This window comes from Macrotis lagotis, chromosome 6, assembly GCF_037893015.1.
Source record: "Macrotis lagotis isolate mMagLag1 chromosome 6, bilby.v1.9.chrom.fasta, whole genome shotgun sequence".
NCBI classification, from domain to species: domain Eukaryota; kingdom Metazoa; phylum Chordata; class Mammalia; order Peramelemorphia; family Peramelidae; genus Macrotis; species Macrotis lagotis.
Genome location: NC_133663.1, coordinates 27,823,759 through 27,848,592, shown reverse-complemented (window position 1 = coordinate 27,848,592; position 24,834 = coordinate 27,823,759). Strand labels below are relative to the sequence as shown.

The 24,834-nt window shown below is 37.6% G+C and overlaps 1 protein-coding gene across 1 annotated transcript in view; it reads right to left on the bottom strand.

Annotated features, from left to right (window-relative positions):
* Positions 1-24,834, bottom strand: part of SERPINI1 (serpin family I member 1) — a 101,002-nt gene that overhangs the window by 2,032 nt on the left and 74,136 nt on the right. Inside the window, exons 3-7 of the mRNA XM_074190858.1 lie at positions 24,567-24,797; positions 22,647-22,841; positions 20,327-20,531; positions 10,805-10,902; positions 1,697-1,783 (exon numbers count right to left, since the gene is read on the bottom strand). Of these exons, the coding sequence (XP_074046959.1) occupies positions 1,697-1,783; positions 10,805-10,902; positions 20,327-20,531; positions 22,647-22,841; positions 24,567-24,797 (816 nt within the window). The remainder of the gene's footprint in view (positions 1-1,696; positions 1,784-10,804; positions 10,903-20,326; positions 20,532-22,646; positions 22,842-24,566; positions 24,798-24,834) is intronic.

The following is a 24,834-nucleotide window of genomic DNA, read 5'->3' as shown; positions in this document are numbered from 1 at the left end:
GAATGATTAAAAATGGCAAGGGGCGATTTATGTCCAATGCTGTGGAAGCCTTTAATAACTTAACGGGAGTGAGAGGTCTTAAGTGAGTTCTAGCAGTTGCTCCTTTGCAAAAGAAAGGGAAGAGATGTTAACATTCTGCCTTGCTTAAAAAGTGAATTCTATGACTCAGAATAAGAAATAGCCCAATTTGGCCACTGTCCCATGGGGAGGGTCTTATTGGTGTTCTCGGCGGGGGGAAAGACCTTTGCTGCTTTCCAAAGGAGGTCTGACAGGTTAATTCCTTTTAAGACAAAGAAAAGGGCTAGAAGTCTTTTTCACCCCAAACTAATGTTACATGGACAGTTCCATTTAGCAAGGTCATTTTCTGCACTAGCATAATGAGGGGACTAGCCTCTGGTCTGTTCCAGGTTTAAGATATACAGTCCTACGGTCTGTGATGGCTAAACTCACAGATATAGCTGTAAGTGTAATATTCATATGAATATAAGTAGAATATAAAAAAACTATATTCTATTTACTTTATATCTCTACAAATAGGCAAATAAACCTATACTTGAACCTTCCATACAAACACCAGCAATTTGTAAATCCTTCTGAAACTTAGAAAATAAGTCTTTTGAATTTGCTGTGCTGCCTCATCTCCCAATCTTTGATGCTACTTCATTGTCCAGAGGATGATGTGAAATACCAAATATATCTGGTTCTAAATCTAGTATGACTAAAAACCAAGGGGCTAGAATGAAGGCTACCAGAAAGAAGTTATAATAAATAGAGTGTATTCTTTGACATGATATTTTTAAGGTAAACACCATTAAAAATTACCGTATTGGGGGGATGCTTATTATGTGTCAGTTAATCTCTTAAGTGATGGGCAAAGAAATACAAGCAAAAAGACAGTCCTTGCCCTCAAAGAGCTTACAATCTAATGGGGAAAGATGACATCTAAAAAAAAAAAAAAAAGCTGGTAGGTGGAGGTGGTGGTGGTGGTGGTGGTGGTGGTGAAGGTACAAGGCAAGGAAGCAAGATGGTGAAATTCAGAAAATCAGAAGCACAGTCGGTGAGGTCAAAAGGTTGGTCAGTTTGGGGATCTCCAAAACATGAAGGTTCCAGGAGGATCTCACCAAAAGGAGAGGGAGGGTTAACTAGCAGAGGTGAGAAGGCCACAAAGGATGATGGAGGCCTCAGGAGGCATTCACTAATGGGAGCAAGGGACCACTTTTACCATTTTTAAGCCTAATACATCAATTATATCAAGGAATTGTTTTAATACAAGGAATTATCTTTTATCTTTTGTTCATGTTTATGTGTCTATTCAAAATACAGTAACTTCTTGTTGATGGGAGGAAACAAAACCTTCAATTCCCTAATCATCCCAGAGCAAGTATGAAAATTAAAGATGCAACACAGCAAGAAAATCCATTCTGATAAACTGCTGCCAATGACTTCCTACTACTCATTAGAGGCCAAGGGGGAGAGAGTTTAACAAGGCCACACAACATCTCTGAAATGGTGGCTTGTTCAGCACTAGCTCTATCCTGGAGTCATAGCCTAAATCTGCTTCTTGGTGTGATCTTGGAAGTGTATTTGTGTAGGTATATGGGTTCCCTTTGGGATATTAAAAAAGTGGGCTAAAACAATAAGTCTGGCATGCAGGATTTTCATTTAATTTCATTTTTAAAAAAAAGAACCCTGGTACCTGAGGCAGCAGCTGCTTCGGAGCCTTCCTCGTTAACCTCAATGAAGGACTTGTGAACAGCCCGGGCCAGGAAAATCTCCTTGTTGTCTGGGGAAAAAAATAGGGAATGAGAAGGATAGTTTCTTTTTTTTTTTGGTAGTAAAGGAAGAGAGGAATTCTCCCCAAATCCCATGAAATAGCAGAATGGTTTAGTCTGAAATATTTTCTGGAGAAATGTTTCCTTGCTCATTTTTTCTCATTTTGTTGGTGATTTGTGCATTGTTGCTCTTTTTAACCTTTCTAGGAGAAGGGGAAATGAGGCTACATTAGCACTGGGAACGTGATTCCCAAGAGATTAGTTTTATAGGCAAAAAGGAAAACTTTTCAAATAGTTCTGATTTTAAATAGGGAGAAAAAGTATATAGCAAGGAGAATGACATCAAAATTAAAGGTATAGTTGGAACAAGCAGCCACGTGGTAGTGTCACAATGCATCATAATCATCAGGCCTGGAATTAGGAAGATGGGAGTTCAAATCTAGCCTTAGACACTTACTGTCATTTAAATCTCTATCTACCTCAGTTTCTTCACCTATTAAATTTAAGTATCAGTACCTACTTCACAGGTTGTTGTGAGGATCATACAGAATAACTGTAAAGTGTTTAACACAGTGGTGAATAGTGTTATATAAATGTTAGTTATTAATAATAATATTACTGATTTTGCAATCAGGAGTTAGGAATTAGATTAAATGAAGACTGCTAACAATGTGCTAAGATAATTCTTGAGGAGGAGCCAATGGGCATAGGATGTCTGCTCCCCTGTCAATTGCAATCCCTATGTCTGTTGATTCTGCTTAGTTATTTATTTTTCTTTATAATAAAAAAAGATTCATTGGGTAGCAGGAATGTCATATACATCCTCTGAGACCTTTTCCAGCTATAAATCTATAGTCCTGAAATATCTATGACGTAAAAGAAAAAAAATTAAAGTCATCAATACAATTTAAAACACATTAAAAATTATTCATTTTCTCAAATGTTTTATGATCATAATAAGTTGAAGACATTTGAGAGAGAGAGATCTAATAAAATCAAATAAACGTCAATTTGCCTTACATTTTTAAGATAGAAGAGACAGGAGATTTGGTCCAGGGTTGTGTGATGTAATGAATGTTGGAAACTTTTTGTGGGGAAAATCCCTCTGACAATACTGCCTGAGGCATTGGGAGATTAGGTAATTCACCTATGGTTACTTCCTAATATGGGTACCAGGAAAGATTTGATCTCAGATCTTCCTTACTCCTAGGCTCTTCTCTATCCATTATACCAGGACTATCTCTGCATTGCCTTTTTAAGAAGTTCTTTTAGAAACAAATTCGTGAAATGCTATTCTTAGCTTTGTTTCATCTCTGTGAGAAACATAGAGTTAATCTCTAACAATCCACCTTTCACTTCAGCTAACTCCTTCCCATGAGGACATTTCATACCCTCCACACTTTTCTAGTATCATCAGAAATCACCTATGCTGTCAGTTCTTAACAGTGGCTTTTGGGACTGGTTTTCCTGGTGAATTCCCTTTGTAACTTATTAGTGTTAGTTTTGAGAAAAATCACTTCATCTCTTCAGGGTCCAACTCCTCTTCCCTCCACCCAAGTTTAGAAAAGAAAAGAAAAAAGTCCTAGCCTAAATATCAGTGCCTGGAACTTGGGATAACTCCACAATGCTCAACTTCAGGTGGCTCAATTTGACATCAAGCTCTGCTATCTCGGGAGGAAGCTGAATAAGCCTTCTCCACATGCCCAGGATGAAATATTACTCCATTTCCTATGGAACAACTTTGGGGAGATTCTCAGCCAGTGACTTACTGGGGCCAGGTGACATAGAAGCTTCAGGCTTAGGCTTCTAGAGCCACAGGTCATTTCTAAGCATGAAGAAGAGCATTTGACAGGTTGCAGGACCATTTGCTAATCTTCAATCAGTCAATAAACATTTAGCAAGCATCTACTCCTTGCTGTGTATAGTGTGAAGCACATAAGCACCAGGATGACTCATTGTTACACCCATGTTAAAAGAAGAAAACATCCTCACTCCTGGGAACCAAGATAGCAGAGTACATAGTAGTAGATCACTGCACCTTTCCCTTATTCACCTCCAAATAACCATAAAACAACGGTTCCACAGCCCCATCACTGTCCTTACAATGTCCCTAGCCTGGCTTGTCTGTTCTACAGCTCATCAATTTTCAGTAGCACTTTTAAAGAATCTCCCCCTTCATCAGATTTTTCTCCAAAATCTTTATGTGCATAAAGGGAAAAAAAAAAGTGAAATCAAGGATAAATTTATAATCAAACCTGATTTGTGCAGACATTTCTTTGTCTCCTGCACCATCTCAAACATGAGAAGGCTTCTTAGGCTCTAAGTCTCTACTAAGTGTGACTGCTGACTTTATGGGATGCATCTGATCACAGAAATTTTTCAAAGATCACCATCTCCAGTTCTCAATAAAGGCCCCTGGGACTTGCTGCTCCACACAAACCTCTTTTCTGAAGGTGTAAGGAGAAAAGAACAAGAGGGTTATGTAAGAGCTCTTCAAGGATAAATTCTCAGTCTGGCACTAAAGACGGATTTGTATGTGGCTTTTGTTGTGTCTCACTAATTTCTTTATTTTAGCCAACCTTTTATTATTATGAAGGCTCAGGTTTTATGCCAAAAGATTTAATGCTTGTTCTTTCTCAGACTCTGGGGAACTCAAAGAGGTTCATCTATCCATCCAAAGGCTGATACTCATTAGTCTCCATTACACACACACACACACACACACACACACACACACACACACACACACACACACTCGCTCTGCAACAACTATTCTCAGATGAATATTTTCAATAAGAATTTAAAAAAAGAAAAACTCTCAGCCTCACTCAACAATCTTTTCTGTGCACCATGTTACTGAAGGCAGGGTTACATCAACACACATGTGTAACACAAACACAGAGGCAGAGGGGAGTAGTGTATAGAATACCAGACTTGAAATCATGAACGTATGAGTTTAACATCTCGGACACTTGGTAGTTATATAATAATTGGAGAAATCATCTAACCTGAGTCTCAGTTTCCTTAAATATAAAATCAGATACCATGAACACATATCTTGCAGGGTCAGTGTGAGGTTCAAATGTGATGCTATGTATAAGTGAGTAAATAAAGAATTTAGACTATTCTGTAGGTAATGGGGAGCTGCAGAGACTTCAGAGCAGAAGTATGCGATTAGAGATGTTTTTTAGAACAAGTGATCTGGCAGGTGTACACACTGAAGTTTGGGAGGAGGTAGGGGTAACAATGATACCAGAGGGGGACTTTGTCAGATGCCTTTCCAAGAGATGGGTTTCCCTTATATCAGCTTTTCCCTGAATCTCCCAGATTAATGGTTCTGAGGAGATTTCCAATGATGTAAGGAGGATTCTAGATGGATTGGTTCTTGATAAATCCATAAAGGTGCCTAGTAAATCATAAATGGGAGAGGTCTGAGTTGGAGAGGGTCATGGACTTCCATACACAAAGAGACCTAAGACTAGCAGTGGTATGAATAAAAAATGTCTGGAAAAATGGAGAGGGTAAAGATGGGAAAACATGTTGAGAATCTATTGCCATTGTTTAGAGGGGTGTGGATGAAAGTTTGGGCTAAGGAGATAGAGGTGGGAATAAAGAAGAGGGGACACATGAAAAAAAGATATTGTAAGGAAAGAGTCCTGTCAAAGGACATGGGATCAAGAAATCAGGCAGAGATTTTTCCAGTGAAACATGATGCCAAGGTTTCAAACAAGGTAACCACCGGCAGGAAGAGAAAAGTCAGGACAGAAAAATTTTAGGGAAAGGATAAATTACAGAAGGAAAAGGAAGAGATTAAAGAGAATATATGTGTGTGATGATCAACTATCATGGACTTAGCACCTTTTAGCAGTTAAGAGATCAAGGACAATGCTAAAAGACTTGTGATGGAAAATGCCAACCACATTCAAAATAAAAACTATGAAGTCTGAAGGCATACCAAAGCATACAATTTTCAGTTTTAAAAACATTTTTCTTGTAGTTTTTTCCTTTAGTTCTGATTTCCTTTCACTAAAATAGAAATATGCTAAACATGACTGCACATGTATAAACTATATCAGATTATTCACTGTCATGGGGAAAGGGAGAGAAGGGAAGGAGGTAGAAAAAAGGTGGAACTCAAAAGCATCTATAAGAATCAAAATCTGTAAGCATCAAAAAGCTTACAAAAAAGATGAATACTGAAAGCTATCTTTGCATGTAATTGAAAAAATAAAATGAAAATTAAAAAAATAATAACATGCTTCAGAGATCTCAAGAAGAATAAAGACTGAAAAAAAATCCAACTGGGTTTATCTTCAACAAATATGTTATATGATAATGGAGCTGGAAAGGACATGTCAAAAAAGCCAAAAAATTCAAGTATCAAAGGGAGGAGGGAGATTGGATATAGCTAAAGAGAACAAGAGAATTAAATGACTGGGGAAGACCTGAGTGTGATTAAAAGCAGATGGTAAAGAGTCAGGGATAAGGAACCACTGATGCTTAAGAAAAGAATGAATCTCATTCCCTGAACTTCTTCCCGCTACCCTATAAACATGCCATAGGGTCTTCCTAAAATTAAAAATAAAAACCTACCTTTGACTCTTTTGTCCCATACCCAGCTATCATCTCAGCTCTCCTCCTTTCTCCCTTGCAGGTTCAAACTTTTTCAAGTTAACTTTATCTGATGTCTTTATTTCCTACGTTGTCCATTACCTTCCATCATGCATCCTAGAAAAGGGGAGGACATGGGCTCAAGGATACATAACTGAGGGACAATAGGTCTTAATGATATCTATTTTACTCTGAGACATGATTGGAAGGAGGTAAAAATAGATTGGACCGAGATGTTACACTGAATGAAATTGAGTAAGTGCGGATTAGATGACCTCATACTACTACTTCACCCAGAGGATTACATTATTGTTTCTCAGCTTGGTGGTTAGGAATAGTATTAGAAGCTTAAAGATAGAGAAAAGGGTCTGGAACAGTCACCATGGAGAATGAGATAGGGCGAGAGTCAATAAGAGTAGGACAGAACTGCTCGGCAAAAATGGGGGTTAGTTATTAGGAATTCATAGTCGATAAAATCAGTTCGATTTCATGGTCAAAAATTCTAAATCATTCTGGAATAGAAAGAAGTAGATTAAAGGTTCCCAAGTCTCCTTAACTTTCTGTAAATCTTCCCATAACCCCTATTTTGCTTGAAAGGAATAAATTCCAAAATTATCTACACATCCATATTAGAAATAGATTGATTTGTTTCAATAGGGTAATATTGTTAGTTATCAGATATTCCCTGGACTCCTTCACAAATTTCTTATAGAGGCTTAGAAGAATAACTGTGTTTGGAAATATCTGAATTAAATAAAGTTTACCACAGTTTGAATGCTAGTAATTCAGAAATGGCAGAGGGGTAGAGGGGAGGAAGTGAAGATGATGGCTGGTGATCAATAAAATGACATCCATGGAGTTAATGCTTCACACAAGTGATAGAAGAGAAGAGAGATATGGATTGGGAAAATAAGGAGGCAGAAAATGCCCAGAGATCCTGGTAAGGGGGAAGCCCAGAGGCGCAGGAGAGAGTTGGAGATAGAGATCATGGATGGAGAACTAGTACTAGTCCAATAATCAAAAAACATTTATGAAGCCTATGGACTTTGTATGAAGTACTGTGTTAAGTACTGGAGAGTCCAAAAAGGCAGAGACAGTCTCTGTTGTCAAGATCCCCTCAGTCTAATGGTGATGAAAACTTATATAAATAGGGGTGTTCAAGAAGCAGACAGTGTAATTGGAAGGTAAATTCATAAGGTCTTAGGTGAATTGTATTCAGATCTGGACTCTTCAGAGGTCATCTAGTACAGACTTCTCATTTTACAAAAGAGGAAACTCAGTTCCAGAATGTGACTGAAGGGACCAAGCAATAAATGAAAATCCCAGATCTTTGGCCTGTGAATCCAATATTTGTTCACATTATGCTGGTAGGGAGTGAAGTATTCCCATTTAGACATTCCAATAGCTAAGCTAAGAAGGGAGTGGAAAAGAGGGCGGCAAAGTATAAAGGTAAAAGAGAAGGAAGAAATGAGAAGCATCTGGAAATTGGATTTTCATTAAGAACGGGGCTCTTAAGCTTTCTGTGCCCTAAATCCCTTTGGTAGTTAGTCTAACAAAGCCTATGGATGCTTCTTGAGTATTTTTTAAAATGAATAAAACAAAATACAAAGAATTATAAAGGAAAGCAATTTGATCAACAGACAGCCTTTGAAATATTTATAAAACCAAATTCACAATGTGAGGAAAAGAGCCTGTTCACTTGAAGAAGCTCTCCCAAGTAACACAGGACAGGCAATTAAAGCTGGCAATAAGGAACTGGCAGAAATCCACCAAATAAAGATCAGAATTCTCAAGGCAATCTCTTGATGAACCCCTGCCCCCCACCCCGCTTTCCACAGGAGCTTCCAAGTTTGGAAAATGATCAGGTTGGAGCAAATGCTTCTCTGCCATACCAATCATCAGCAAGAAGCAGAGAGATCAGCATCCTCAGGAATGGAGATGCCAAGGGTTAATCAGAGATGCTGCTCATTTTGTTCTTTGGCTTAGACCAAGTAACCACTGGGTATGGACAAAGGAAAGGCTGGTCTCCCAGATAACAGAGGAGGAACAAGTTGGCATGTACCACCTCTTGTCTGCTGTGGAAACAAATCCAAAAATTCTTCATAAAAACTGGTTTTCCCCAAGATTCTATCAACCAAGGGGGTCCTTCTTGTACAACTGGGCTTTTAAAACTCATTGTTTGAAGAAGGTAATTACCTTCAAAGTCTCCACTCTATGTTCCTTGGGAGAAATCTCTATCCTCTTTCCATAGGAAGGATTCAGTAACAGTAAAAAGGATAACTGATATCAAGCAAAGACTACAGGACATAGGCTCCTTGAGAATGGGGATTGATTCCCGTTGGTCTTCACATTGATGGCTTTTCTCTGAATTCAGTTGTCTAAATGACGGTGGCTGGACATTGAGTACAAAACACAATTGCCCATGGAGAACAGACATGACTGTGATGTTGTTTTTAAGGTAATGGGAAGTTAATGGTACCTTCTTCCAATTTCCTGAAGTCTCTCGAATGCCAAAAGTTGACAATGTAACCATCACAATGAACTCATTCATTCCATGAATAGCTCAAGGTAAAAAAGGTTTTCTTACTGTGTGAAACCACTGCCACTATTGAGGAAAATACCAACTGTTATAGGCAGATCATACAACTACCCTCCTGGAGCTTGGCCAAGGCAGTAGAATAGACTTTCTCAACTGCAAGAATTAGGAAAAGCTTTAAATCACACTCTTCCATAGTTACAAACATGCTGGTAATGAAATGAAAAACACTGTCCTCTGGGGAATCACCAACGTTTTCTTCAGGCTAAACATCAGCTCTGAATGGATCAGAGTCTTGGGTGCTTGGCAGAGAGCCATGGAAATATTTCCCATTATTCCTTATGTGGACAGAAACATTTGGAGAAAACTCTATCTGTGATTTTGGCCATATGCCCTATGAATAAGGTGGAGGAAGTGCCATGCCAAATTTAACAACATCTTATTAAGTGATGAATAGGTACCAGGCAGGATGCTATACCACTGAAATGAATACTAGACCCTACCCTCAAGAAGCTTGCATTATAGGGGACTGGTGGATGGGGGCAGGGAAACAGAGTCTATAAAGGAAGAACACAAGAACTGGTGAGAGACAGGAGAGATCAGAAAAATCTTCAAGCAAGAAAAAGACCCTTGAGCCTAGGGTTCAACACTGCACAGCCTCAATCAGTCAGGATAGTTCTCTCACCTTAAATTATCAGACCAAAATAACACCCCATCCAAATACATTCACATTTTCTCTCCCTCTTCCATTTTCTACTAGCTTTCCCTCAAGAAGGGAGAGTCAAATTCTTTCATTCATAATGAATGGGATTTAATCCCTCCTATTCCAGTATCCCTTAGTGACAGAAATGGATTCATAAAATTAGAATCAAACATTTTAAAAAATTTATTCGTTTTAGTTTTCTCTTTTGTCTAATGTTTACCTGACACGTGCTTATCAACAAAGAGATTTTATTCTATTGGCTGACCCTGGAAACTTGAAGATCTGGTATTAACTTTATCATATTTTTGGCCAATTTCAGGATCTTCTGTTGCGACCTTCCTGAGATGGGATGGTTCAACCTTTTTTTTTACTTTTTTTTGAATTTTATTGATTTAAGGCAATGGGGTCAAGTGACTTGCCCAAGGTCACATAGGCAATTATTAAGTGTCTGAAACTGGATTTGAACTCAGGTACTCCTGACTCTAAGGCTGGTGCTCTATCCACTGTGCTACCTAGCTGCCCCCCAATTTTTTAAGATTGTAGGGAACATACTGCTCTAAGGTTTGACAAAAGGAACCCCATTTAAAAAATTGATTGTCTTGTTTTATTTTATTTTTATTAAACATTTATGGATGCCTGGCTTTTTTACCTCATGGTGAGGTATGTCCATTCCCAGGGAAGCATTCATCATAACAAGGAACAACTGTTATTAAGTAAAATGGAACATGGAAACAAAATATTTAGAGGGTATGCCACAGACTGCTCCTAGGGTTGTCCCCATTTCCTCATCTCCTTTCAGGGGCCAAGATTAATTATTATAATTTCAAACCACTTAGTTTGCTATTAGTGATCTTTTCATATAACTGCAGTCATGTGGATACTGTTTTCCTAATTCTTTTCACTTCACTCTGAGTCAGTTCATACAAGCAAAAGGATATTTAAGTCCCTACCCTTTAAGAATTCATAGTCCAGTGAAGGAGAAAAAATATGTACAAAAATAACTCTGAGCATAATTATACTCTTATCCATAGAAACAAATTACTTTTCTTTGTTCAATTGCCCTGGACTAAATCAACTACATTACAACAAAACATCCATTGTTCAGAGAGGGTTAATTATCATTCTGAATGGGCCTCCTGGACCTAAAATTGATTTTTTTTAAAAGTAAAAACCATGTCCTACCAGACAGTGCACTGAAATCTGCATTTCTGTTGAAAACTTCAGAAATCCCCAGGCCCTTCAGGACATCTTTGAGGTCAATTTCCTGCTCTACGGTGAACCTGTAGAACAGATAAGAAAACATTTCATTTTAAGGTTGAGGATGGCTTGAATGAGATGGCAGGTGGTGGGGAGAAGATAATCAGTGGGGAGATCATAAAGAGGAAGCTGCCCAAACCTATTCTGTAGTGTAGGTGACATAGAATTATTACTGAGAAAAGAAGTCAGCATCAGAAGGCATTAAAAGCAGGGCTGAATACACTTCAGAGGGAAAAGTGAGAGTGGAAAGATTAGGAATGCAAATCAGACATCCATCTCTATTTTACACAGCAATCCCATATTGTCCATTGTAGTGGGACAGAACTTGGCTGGTTTTCCAAGGGCGGCCTGGCGGATGCCCCACTGGGGCTGTGAAATTGGAGGTGATTTTGCCTGCATTTCATCCTTGGAGGTTGTATTCCCCTGGTGGTCACCCTTGCTACTTGTATTGTTCCCCTAGGAAGAAACTCCAAGAATAAGTGGATTCTATTCAGAAATTTCTAGTTAGTATCACTGACTCCAATGAAACCCAAAGATAAAGAAGAAGACAGATGAGGTTTCCCACTTGACTGGGCCCAGGTTTCTTTTGGGTGCTAGCCCACCAGCTCAGGGGCAGTGTGGTCTAATGGATAGAAAGCTGGACATGAAGGCTTTGTGACCATAGGCAAATCACTTTAACTTCTCTTTGCCTCAGTTTTGTCCTCTTTAAAAGGGGAATAAGTACAACCCTAGCATTTAACTCTTATGGGCTTAAAAAAAGATAAGGGATATAAAAGTGCTTTGCAAACTTCACAGTGCCATAGATGGCTTATCATCATTATTATTACTTATTGTTATTGCTTCCCATGGGCATTATCCATGGGGATCAGGATGCTTTCACAGTGGATGACATAATTTCTAGAAAGTTTGATAGTCATTGCACTATAGGGCAAAGAACCTCATTTGGCATGTTAAAAACCCCTTTAGGGGGCAGTTAAGTGGTGCAGTGGATAGAACACAGGCCTTAGAGTCAGGAGTACCTGACTTCAAATCCCACCTCAGACACTTAATAATTGCCTATGTGACCTTGGGCAAGTCACTTAACTCCACTGCCTTAAATTAAAAAAAAAAGTAAATAAAAAACCAACCCTTTGTTTGGCTATTGGTGTTGAGCAGGCATCCCTAACCTTTAGTTATTGATAAAGCTTGGGAACCTTTTTTCAAATCATCTTTTTAAATGTATAAAAACAAGATACATAGAATTGCAAGGGAAGACAATTATATTGAAATAGAGTTGTCAAAATGTTTTCTTATAAACAACTTTATGGGGCTTAGATTATGAACCCTTAGAGTAGAAAGTGTTTATGAGATGAAAATAAGGAGGAAAATAAAAAAGGAAAAAGAGAAATATTCAATAAATTAAATAAATGGTGATAAATGGTGATAAATGGATGAAAATAGATAACTGAAAGGGGTGATCACAAGGTAGTTCAAGTTGAAGGGGATGGTAGAGAAGAAAGGGACCTAAGTAGTGAACTGCACGACTCCACCCCCATAGTCAGTGGATGGGGTATGAGTCAAACCCAAGCCTGTGGTTTCCAGGTCTGACTTTCCTTCTACAGAACCATACCACCTGCAGACTTCAATGAGGTTTTGGTTACAACTCAAGTTGGTCAGTCACTCATTCAGGAATCCAGGCTCCTTATTAAAAGAGTTTTTGCATGCTCGGCTCTTGTGTGGATGTGTCCATACTCCAGATGGGTTCTGGAAGGAGTATTGGGTCTAAGAGCAGAGGACTTCTGTTCCAATCTGGCCTCTCTCACCCACGGAGGACCTTGGACAAGTCTCTAAATGGTCCCATAGGGTCCTAGCAGTTTATGAGCTGGAGGACAAACTTTTTTTTTGCCTCTTTTTGTATTCCCAGCAGCTACCACAGTGGGTGTTGGCTTATAGTAGGTACTTAAAAAATCCCTTTCCTACTTTCCTTTTCGGATTTTTTTTCCCAATGAACTGATTGGTTTTGCTGACTTTTTTTCCTCTTCCTTTTACTTACTTTAAAAAAATTCTTTGTTAAGAGAATGGCTCAATACAGGACTTAGACATAAAAAACAATATTATAAGCAAATTAGAAGATCAAGGACTAGTTTATGTGTCAGATCTATGGAAAAGGGAGCAGTTTATGACTAAGGAAGAGATGGAGAACATCACTAAAAACAAACCAGATGATTTTGATTACATTAAATTAAACAGTTTTTGCACAGACAAAAATCACTGTAAACAAGATCAAAAGAAATGTAGTAAACTGGGAAACAATCTTTACATCTAATGTTTCTGACAAAGGACTCATTTCTAAAATATACAGAAAACTGAGTCATATTTTTAGGGGAAAAAAAGCCATTTCCCCTATTGACAAATGGTCAAAGGATATGCAAAGGTAATTTACAGATGAGGAGATCAAAGCAATCCATAGTAATATAAAAAATTGCTCTAAATCATTACTTATTAGAGAAATGCATATTAAAGCTTCTCTGAGGTACCACCTCACACCTCTCAGACTGGCCAATATGACCAGAAAGGACAATGATCATTGTTGGAAGGGTTGTGAGAAATCTGGGACATTATTACACTGTTGGTGGAGCTGTGAACTCATCCAACCTTTCTGGAGAGCAATCTGGAACTATGCCCAAGGGGCAACAAAAATGTGCATACCCTTTGATCCAGCAATACCACTACTGGGTCTATACCCTGAAGATATGATGAAAAATGGTAAAAACATCACTTGTACAAAAATATTCATAGTGTTCCTGTTTGTGGTGGCAAAGAATTGGAAATCAAGGAAATGTCCTTCAACTGGGGAATGGCTTAGCAAACTGTGGTATATGTACATTATGGAACACTATTGTTCTATTAGAAACCAGGAGGGATGGGAATTCAGGGAAGCCTGGAGGGATTTGCATGAACTGATGCTGAGTGAGATGAGCAGAACCAGAAAAACACTGTACACCCTAACAGCAACATGGGGGTGATGATCAACCTTGATGGACTCACTCATTCCATCAGTAGAACAATCAGGGACAATTTGGAGCTGTCTGCGATGGAGAATACCATCTGTATCCAGATAAAGAGCCTTGGAGTTTGAACAAAGACCAAGGACTATTACCTTTAACTTAGGGGAAAAAAAACTGATATCTTATTATATAATTTTGCTATCTCTTATACTTTATTTTTCTTCCTTAAGGATATGATTTCTCTCTCATCACATTAAATTTGGATCAGTGTATACCATGGAAACAGTGTAAAGATTGGTAAATTGCCTTCTGTGGGGGGTGGGGGAAAGGAAGCATATAACATCTTTATAATTCAAAAACAAAAGAATTGAGAGTTAGAAAAAAGAGAATGGCTCTCTGGGAAAGGAAGGAGAGGGAAACAAGAAAGTAAGGTGATAGAAAAACAAATAATATCACTAAAATATATTTTTAAGAATAGCAGAATTAATTATATTTCATTCCATGAGCTTCCCAAGTTTGTTGAGTAAGAAAAATGGAAATAACTGTTTCTTTAAAATTTGAATAGAAGAACAATTTTGCTTACCTAAACCAAAAAGTGTGAACAAAATTGGGCTGTCTTTGTGATCTCTATTCTCAAGAATTTCACAGTGAAGCTCAGGGTCTGGTATTTGGTTCCATAAATCAAGAGGAGAGGAGAGTGAGGCCCATGAGAGCAAGAGAAATAAATGAAAATTGAACAAGTAAGAATCATCAGGAAAGGAGGGGGTCTTAAAACCAGGACAGAAAAGGAAGAGGGAGACTTTGGCCAAAGTTCAGTGGTTTATCAATCAGTGATGTTCTCTGCAGGTTCGGTGACAGGAAAAGTACCCCAACTAACTGTCCTGAATTCAGTCTCTGAAGGTAAATAACCAGAGTGAGAAAATGGAATTCAAAGAAAAAAATAAAGACAATGTAAGAAGATGCTTCTATATTGATAAATCCCTAAGAATTTGAGATTGCTTTAGATAATTTTGAGATTACTTTTAGATAATACTTTGAGATTACTTTTAGATAATTCCTAAAAGTCTAAAACTGGTTGGTTCAGATCAGATTTAGAACCACGTTACCATGGTTCTAATGCGATGGCTGTCACTACAACTCATGAGAATGGGGGGAATAGTGAAAAGGGAGTGCAACTTAAAATCAGAGACTCTGGGTTAAATCTTCGTGAGACACTAGTTTTGGGCAGATCACTTAATGCTACTGAGTCTTATTTTTCTCATCTGTAAAAAGGGGATAGTAATCACTTTGACATCATCACCTTGTCAAGAGGTCCAATAAGGTAACATAGACATGTCTGAAGGTACTATTTGAATATGACCCATTATTTTTGGAAGGCGTAGGTCAATATGTTGAGGCTACTAAAGGTCATCAAGTATTAAAATGTTCTCACCATTAGAGAAAAAGAAACAAGATTCTAAAAATAGGAACTGAAGAACAAAGTGAGAAATCTAGGCTGGTTTTGTTACTAAATAGGCACACACATCTTTCATAGGGAAAAACAACAACCAAACCCACAGCAAACTCGGACCAGTTAAGACAAAAATTTCAGATGCTTGCATAAACACTCACATAATGTAATAAATTATTTATACAGAATGCCAGCCATGAGGGGTATATAGGACAAAATTAAAATTACAGAAAACTCATGATGTATTTTCAAGGACAACTGGCATTTCATGAAGGAAACTAAATACTTAATATTTTTTGAAGATAAGAAAATGAAAAGAATTCTAAGTAAAAGGGGTTGGACAATCTTTGCTTGAGCACAAACTCATTAGTAAAGTCAGTTATCTGGCGTCTTTAATTTCAGAGTATTTAACTTTTCTCAGGTTCAGTTTGGCCTTTTGGAGGGAGAAAAAAGGTATGAGATAGTTTTATAATATTAGGTGGCATTAAAATTTAAGTAATGAACAAGTTGGCAGCAAAGACTAAAGCAGTCTTCACCTACTGCTTGGTATATTTCCCTAAAGCTGGGGAAATTCAACCTAAGATTTCACAGAATTCCTGTTAAAAACGACCAAAAAAATATGATTAACACTGCCTTGATTAGCAATTCAGGAATTAATACAAACCAGTAAACGAAAGTGTTCACTTCCTAATTGGATAGGAACTTTCAGAAAATGAAGATTTAATTTTCCTTGGCTAGAGTCTTTCATTTCTCAGTGGACAGAGCCTGTAGGTCACATTTCCTGGTGAACATGTTTGAGCCAGAACATAAAATATTTATGAAGCGTTTACTTAGTGCATCGATAAAATCTCATCTTCTGCCTCTAAATCCTAATGGGCTCTTAGCACATGAAGCTATTGCCACTGTCCCTTGGAGTTCCAGGGAAGTGTGAGAAGTATCATCGAATCTAATCCAATGCAGAACCCATGATTCTTAGTGTAAGAAGAAAGGAAGGAAGGAGGAAGAAGGAAAGAGAGAAAGAGGGAAAAGAAAAGGAATGAAGGAGGGAGAAAAGATGGAAGAAGATGGGAGAGGGAAGGAAAAGGAGAGAGAGGGAGGGAGGGAGGGAGGGAGGGAGAGAGAGAGAGAGAGAGAGAGAGAGAGAGAGAGAGAGAGAGAGAGAGAGAGAAGGGAGAAGAGAGAGAGGAAACCATAATATATTCTAAATGATTATTTTAATAGTTCAACTCATTTTGAATTTGACATAAACTGAACAAAATGAGTCCTGATCAGCTCATTTATGTAGTTATATAAGATTAATTAGTAATGCTCTAGGGTCAAATGGATTCGATTTCAAGATAAATTATCTATAAAAATCAACTATTTGGTGGCTAATTGTTTTCACATGACAATATCTAATTGGAAAGATGCAAATGTCATTCCCTCCCTGAGGACACATTTGGCATATGGATAAAGTGTAAGGTCTGTTGTCAAGAAAGTGCCAATTCATTCTTAGATACTAATCAAGTGAGTGATTCCTGGCCAGTCACTCACCCTTCACCTTAGTTTCCTTATCTATAAACATGGGTATTATAATAATAGTACCTATCTTTCAAGGACAAAATTAATTAATTGTTAAGCATTTGGAACAACAATATTTAATAAATGACAAGTGTTATATTATTATTATTTTGATGAATAGTCCTTACATAAAAATGTCACTGGGGAGGCTAGTGAAAAAATTTCATCAGCTCTTGTAAAACTTATCCAGGAGAGATACTTAACATGCTGACTAAGAGTCTAGAACCAAAAAAAATATCAATGAGCAGAAATGATGGACCAAATTAAATAAGATTAAATCTGTAATTGTCTACCTTCCAAATTAATAAATATGAAGATCTATCATTGATAAATCAACTTCTCAAGGACAGTTTAGGAGAAGCAATGTGGACAAGTTTATCTGAAAAAGGGCTGGGGGGATTTAGTGGCTTGCAAGTTGATCAGATGTCAAGAGAACACAGAAGTCTAATAAGGTGACATGGCTTAGAAGTCCAGGGTCCAGCTTGGCAAGGGTGGAACCATACTATGCTAGGAAGATGATGCTATAGGAGAACAAAGGTCACAGGATGGAAAGTTGTGAGCTAAGATGCTGGTAGATAAGGGGAGGCATGAGTTGCTTTCAATATTTCAGCTAGGCCTGGTATGAGCATGGAAACAATGGTGCAGATCTGGGGAAGTTGCTTGCTCCTTGCTCCACTGGTCTGGAACCCAACTTCCTTTGGAAAAGAAGAATATAAAAGCAGTTTTTAGGACACTGGAGGAGAGTTCCTGAGACCTAGGGAATCTCCCTGCTGACTGCTTTGCCTAGTTTCCATACAATAAAGGCTTAATAAATATTGTTGACTGACAGACTTCTTTTCATCTCCTTGCTAGAGGCTTTTATCTGCTTTGATCTTGAACTTCTTGTTAATCACCTTGAGAACTGCTTTTACTCAGGGTATTTGAATATATGTTTTTTTGGGTTTTTTTTTTTAGACTTTTGCAAGGCAAATGGGGTTAAGTGGCTTGCCCAAGGCCACACAGCTAGGCAATTATTAAGTGTCTGAGACCGGATTTGAACCCAGGTACTCCTGACTCCAAGGCCGGTGCTTTATCCACTGTGCCACCTAGCTGCCCTGTGAATATATGTTTTGTAAAATGGATTATTAGTTCGTCTCTGAGTAATGCATTAGCTCAGCTGCAGAATAGCCATCTGGACAATAAGGGAAACGGTAGTAATACTACTATCTTCTGTCATGGCTGGTTTACTTCAAGAAGGTTTAATTCTAGCTGCATTCCATGAGAAGCCTCTGGAGAATGTGATCCTAGGGTGAAAATCCACCAGGAAATCATTTGAGGATTACAAACAGCCTGGCAAAGTTTGGTCAAGAAAAGATCTGGGGGAGGAAGGGTGGGGCTGATGGCTGAATTCAAATATTTAAAGAACTTTCTCATAGAAATGAGACTGGATCTCTTGTCTGTTTAAAAATGGACCTCCCTTTTAAAAAAGTATAATTACTTGGGAAGTAGAGAATTCTGTAGAGGGTCCTTCAAACAAAGGTCAAAGATTCTTTAGACATTTGGGGGGGTATTCCTATATAGAAAGCTTCTGGGATCATGTAACCAACTTTGCAATCAGTGACATAATAAGCTTTGATTCTGTACAAAATCTGTACAAAGTGTTTAAAAAAAAGGTTATATAATTTCCAATCTCCCTCCATGCTAGTTACCTCTGTTGATTATTTCCAATTTATTTTATTTTATATATGCATATGCATACACACATGCACACACACCTGTGCATGCATAGATATGGACACGCATGAGATTTATGTCTGTACGTTTTCTCCTTTGGTAGAGCATGAGGTCCTGGAGAGCAGGGACTGTCTTTTTTATCTGTTTTTATATCTCCAATGCTTAGAACAGAATCTGGTATACAGTAGGTGCTTCATACATGTTTGATGATGACTTTGACTCATTTTTACTAACATTCAATGAGTACCTACCAAGTACAAGATACTGTAATAATATCTCATTTTTCTATCTGAATATGCAAAAGCCAACTATCAATTAAGATTCTAGAGAAACATAACATTTTATTTACAATAAATGGGTCTTTCAAAAATTTCTTGAATTAACATTTAGCATAAAATAGGAACAATATCTTTTATCTTTTTAGGGCCATTTCATTTCTTATATGTTCATCAATACCCTGCTAGTATTAAACATACCATTAATTGAAAATAGAGAATGAGTGCTTAGTTTCTCAGCTTCTGCATTTTTCCCACTTGTAATCATGTCTGTACTTCCTAGCTTAGAGACTCCCATTTTAACTTGTAAGGGTCAAGAGGAGAATGAAAGAGCTCTAAGGACAGTAAGTCATTTGCAGGTGGTGGGCTGCAACTGTTTGGCTAGTAACAGCTAGTTGGATAAGTAGGCAGTCTTAGGCTTGGAACAACAACCTTTAAATTCTGTCTCTGACTTTTATTAGTTTCTGACTTTAGAAAAATCACTTTTCTGCTGTTTGCCTCAGTTTCTTCATCTGAAAAATGGTGATAAAAATATACGCCTGAGGGTTATCAAATAAAATATGTGTAAAACATTTTGCTAACCTAAACATGCTCCATAAATGCTAGGTGTTTGAGTCAATAAATAAGAAATATGTCTTCTGTAACCTGAATATGCCTCATACTACACTGCTATTTTTTGAAATGTTCATACTGTTTAATTAAAGTCCAATTTCATTTAAATGCATTGCTAAATCCATTGTTGTTTTCTGTCATTACATATCTTCTCAGTCCAAGGAGATAACAGCATAATTACTATCCTGTGGACATATTCATTGGATATTTTTTTCAACTGTAAAAGAAGTTCATCATACAAGAATAGGAGAGAAAAGAGGGAAGGGACCAAATTTCCATTAACTGCTTAATCTTTGCCAGGCAGTTGCTGTTGTTCAATCCTGTCCAATTCTTCAATGACTTCCCATTTGCAGTTTTCTTGGAAAAGATACTGGAGTGGTTTACCATATCCTTCTCTAGCTCATTTTATAAATGAGGAAACTGAGGCAGAGTGAAGTGACTTGCCCAGGATCACACAGCTAGTAAGTGTCTGAAACTGGATTTTAACTCAGAAAGGTGAGTCTCTTCTGAACTCCAAGCCTGGAGTTTGCCTCCTCACTGTCCCAACTATGTTAAGCATTAGATTAAAATGACCAAAAAAAGGAAAATTTCTGCCCTCAAGAAACTTACACTCTACTGTGCAATTTAGATCCCTCAATAGGACAGTCGATATATATTTATTAAGGCATCTACCATGAGTCAGACACAAAAAAAGACAGAAGACAGGCCCCTGCACTCCAGGATCTTACAGGCTAATCGTAAGCTTCCTGAAGACAGGGGTGGTATCTGTTTGCAGGCCCAGAGCCAAGTTCATTGCTGGGAGGGCAGGATCAGACTGAGACACCCACTCAAAGCCTCTCGGAGGTCTCACCTTGGTAGATACACTTCGACTTTTTGTTTCTTCACCGAATTGGCCCATTCTTCAATCAGCTGAGGCTTCACTAATGGTTCCAAGGTGACTAGTGGGACTTCTTGTCTGGACAGAACAAGCATCATGCTTATCTCATCTCCTTCATAAGGTATTTCCAAAACTTGATAGATGCCGCCTGCCTCATTGGAACCATCGCTAAATTCCCCTATAAAATGAATGAAAGACCACAGAAAACAAGCTCAATGGACCATAGCAAAGATCCATTCCTTAGTTTTCTTTCAAATCTGAAAAGGAGGATAACCAGTAAGGTTGATTTGGAATTGTGACTCAAATTCAAGAGAACTCAAAGATTTGTTTACATTCTTTTGCTTTAAAGAAAGTCTTCGGGGTGGCTAGGTGGCACAGTGGATGGAACACCAACCCTGGAGTCAGGAGTACCTGAGTTCAAATCCAGCCTCAGACACTTAATAATGACCTAGCTGTGTGGCCTTGGGCAAGCCACTTAACCCCATTGCCTTGCAAAAAACCTAAAAAAAGTCTTCCCTTCTGATTTACTATAAAATATGAAATTATGGACAAAATGATACATTGAGTGAATGTCATCATGATAATGAACAAAACTTCTCTGGGGAAAAAGAGTCAATTAGCCTGTTAGATAAAAACAAAATACTTCAAAAAAGTGAATGAACTGAAAACTCAACTAAAACAAGAGCCCAGGAAAGTCACAGAATATAGCTGTATATCTGAAAGGGGTGTTTAGAGGTCATCTAGTTCTGCCCATCTTGTGAAAGAAGTGGAAACTTAATCCCAGATTAATAGTAGCTAGATGTATAGTGGACAGAGCTCTAGTCCTAGAGTCAAGGAGACCTGAGTTCAAATCTGGTACTCTTAGTAACTGTTTGCCTCAGTTTCCACATCTTTAAAATGAGCTGAAAAAGGAATGGAAAACTACTCATATCTTTTGCCAAGAAAAACCTCAAATGGGGTCATAAAGAATCAATATGATTGAAAAATAAAAAGACCAGATTGGTAAAGGGACTTCCCCAAGGCCAAACTGATAATCAGTAGTAGAGTTGGGACATAAACCCCGGTGATCCAATTATAAATCCAGTGCTTTTTTTTTAACTACACCAGTGAAGCCTTCTACAAAGCTACTTTGCACTCACTGGGCAACTTGGCATGTTTGGCAAGATTAAGATGTCAAAATTAGGAAAGTGGCCTTGCCTGGCTCATGCAGATCTGGCCAAGAGAAGAGAGATGTTTTCTCAACTGTCATGATTTCACATGGACTCGGCTACTGAAGGCAAAGAAAGCAAAACAATCTTTAAATGGACTGGTTCCAACACTACTCTATGGCCAATGGACCAAAGAGTATAACTAATGATTCTGAAGAGACCATTTCATGTATTTTATTCTCTTCTTTGTCAGTCACCACAAGAGCTGAGCTGTCCAAAATTCATACTATTCAATTTTCTCTTTTTCAAAGCAGATTTTACCCTTTTATCTGTAACTAGTGGTTTAATTTAAGCCTCTTGACTTCCTTCAAATTTAGTCAATGATTATAGTGTAGAATCAATTGTTCATTCTCATCTACCACATTCCACACCTATACCTTTAGACTGTAAACTCCTAGAGGGAAGAGCATGCCTTTGGCCTCTTTTTGCATCCCCCAGCCTGCCACATCAAAGGTACTTAAATATCTATTTACTAATTTGATCACCTAGAAATTCTAGCACAATGCCTTCTACCCAAGCTTCTAAATCAACTTATGAAAAGGCCTGGATAATCTAAATGACTCACTGAAAAACATACAAAAGCCAAAGGATTCTTTGTGAACAAGAATTCATTTCATAATTCCCCAAAAAGAAATCCTCAACTAAGAAACTGCCTCTTTCCAGGCATAGTCTGCCCTCATACAAGAGCATCATGTATAGGAATGTCATTTTAGGCATCCTCAGAATAGCCAACTTAAAGATAAGAGGTCTTTCTGAATAAGACTAAGAATGCTGAACTGTATCTCAAACAATCTTATATAGAAATCTATATTGAGAGAAAAGAATTTCAATTTACAGCCCTCATGTTCCATTGCTATCCAAGGAATATCAAGAGACTGAAAAGGAGGCCTCAGTATGTTGGGCACAGTCCCGTGGAAAATTTATTAGAAGACGTGGATTAAAAAAAAAGTCTGGGATGAGTTGCTGAAAGGAGTAGGTACACCAATGAGATCATAGGGCCATTTGAATATCAGGGTCCCTGAAGCCTCTAAGCACATCACCAAGCTACAGAGTGTGTCGACATCCACACTGAGGGCTCTACTTACCATAATAAAACTCTCCTTGTTGGTACATCATTGGAATCTGAGCTTCACTTTCATCATCTTTTGTGAAGGAGAAGGTTCTTGTATTTTCAGGCCTAAACTGTGATTTCCAGTTCCCTTTGAAGTAGACAGCATTTATGAGGGCCAGGTGAGTCAAAGAGCTGAAGTCTCTAGCTAATACCAAATCTTTCACTAGACCTGATGGAGTAGAAATGAGCAGAAGAAAAAACAAGTGAGAAGCTAGAAAATCTGAGGGAAAACAAGGACAAAGAATGACTCTAGTTCTACCCACAAAGTAACTATGAATCCAAATGCTCACTTTTCTTTTCTGAAGGAATTTTGCTGAATCAAAATGTTCAGTTTCACACCAAAGATGTTTAATTCCATGATCTTTTTCACAATATATTACACAATAATATCTGTTGTGTGATAGCTAAAAACATCAATTAAAGGGCCAAAATCCTTTCCCATTAGAACTTTTTCAGAGTACATTCTGGGAGTAGCTCCCAAAATAAATGGAATTGGTTTTAATTAGACTAACATAAACAGGTGCATAAGACATGACGTAAAAGTGTTTCTACATAATCATGAATAAAGACAAGGATATCTTGGGAAGGGCAGCCTTGGAAGACTTGCAGTTGTCTTTGCTGAAAGAAATGCTCATAATGATGAGATTCCAGCTCTGTTGTAGTATTGAATAAGGACTTGCTTTAGTTTGGTCAAGGTCGGTCTGCCTGTGACCTTCCAAACGCATTTTCCTCAAACTGACCATTCTAAACTTGGGAATGAAGCACCATTAAAAACATTTTGAAAGAGGCTCTTTTCATAAGGGTTTAAAGACAAAAGATTCACAATAACTAGACTCATTTCTGATGAATTTTCTATCTTTGATATATATATATATATATATATATATAATATATATATTTTAAAAAGAGGTTCTTTTCATAAGAGTTTATAGACAGAAAAAAATCCGCAATAACTCGACTCATTTTTTGATGGATTTTCTATTCTTGATATATCTATGAAGGTAAGGGGAAAAAGTAAAAGGAATGCAATTTTGTTCCTATATTTCAACATGGAGCTGAAGCTTGTTTTAGACCCTCACAAATTATATTAGCAATAACCCTTCTGACAGAAGAATGTGACTCAGTCAATGTTTTTAAATGATAGGTTTTCTTTTCAAATTTCCTTCATTCTATATAATATCCCCTTTGGAGAAAAATTACTATGTTCAGGCAATGTTAAAACTATTATTTCAGGAAGTACAGTATATATAATGTTAAGGTAATTTCCTCCTTTATTTGACCACTATCATCTGCTTAAATAAAACCTGTCATTGTGGCATAAGTTTTTTCTAATTTAAACTCATTTGACATTTTAAAGTGAGAAAAAAGATTGAATTTTCATTTGAAAAAAAGTGGAATATTATATATACACATATTTTATATTATGTATTTTAAAAGATACCATTACACTCACAATATTTTTCCTTTTTTTCTTTCAGCTTATACTATATGCAAGAAAAGTAGTATCATGCAATAAATAGATCTTGAGGAGGAAGACTCAGATTCTAGTACATCCAACTGAGTGATGTAGCTCATGTCACTGTCTAAAAGGGTATTAGTCAATCCGCAACCAGTGGGAGGAGTTTCCTCACTGGGACCTGCCTACTTGAATGATATCATGTGCCCGGATCTCAAAATTATTGCTGAGGTATCTGCAATCTAATTAATCTTTCTTTTTACTAGAGGTACCTCTCAGATATCCAACTCTGCCATTTTATATTTTGCAGAACATAATACAGGGAAATACCTGGATTTTTCCCTTTTTCCGGATCTGTTCAGAAAAATTAATTACACCTATGAATTCTAATACAAACTATTTTTCAACAAAGGTAAAGAAAGGATGAGAAAAACGTACTGTTGGTGTGATTCTCCACCCACTTGTTGATGTGATTGGCTGCAGCCTCATTCTGACTGAAGTCTACATGATCAAACTCAGCATGAAAGTACTTTTTCATCATCTGCACGAAGTTATCATTGATGTGGAATCCATTTTGAATAAAGAGAGAGTTGGCCATTTTCATTACATACTGGTTCTCCTCAGTGGTTATCATGTTAGAGAGATTCCTCAAGAAGGAAAATTCTTCCCCTGAGAAGTCAAAGGAGAGGTTTCTTAAATTGAATTA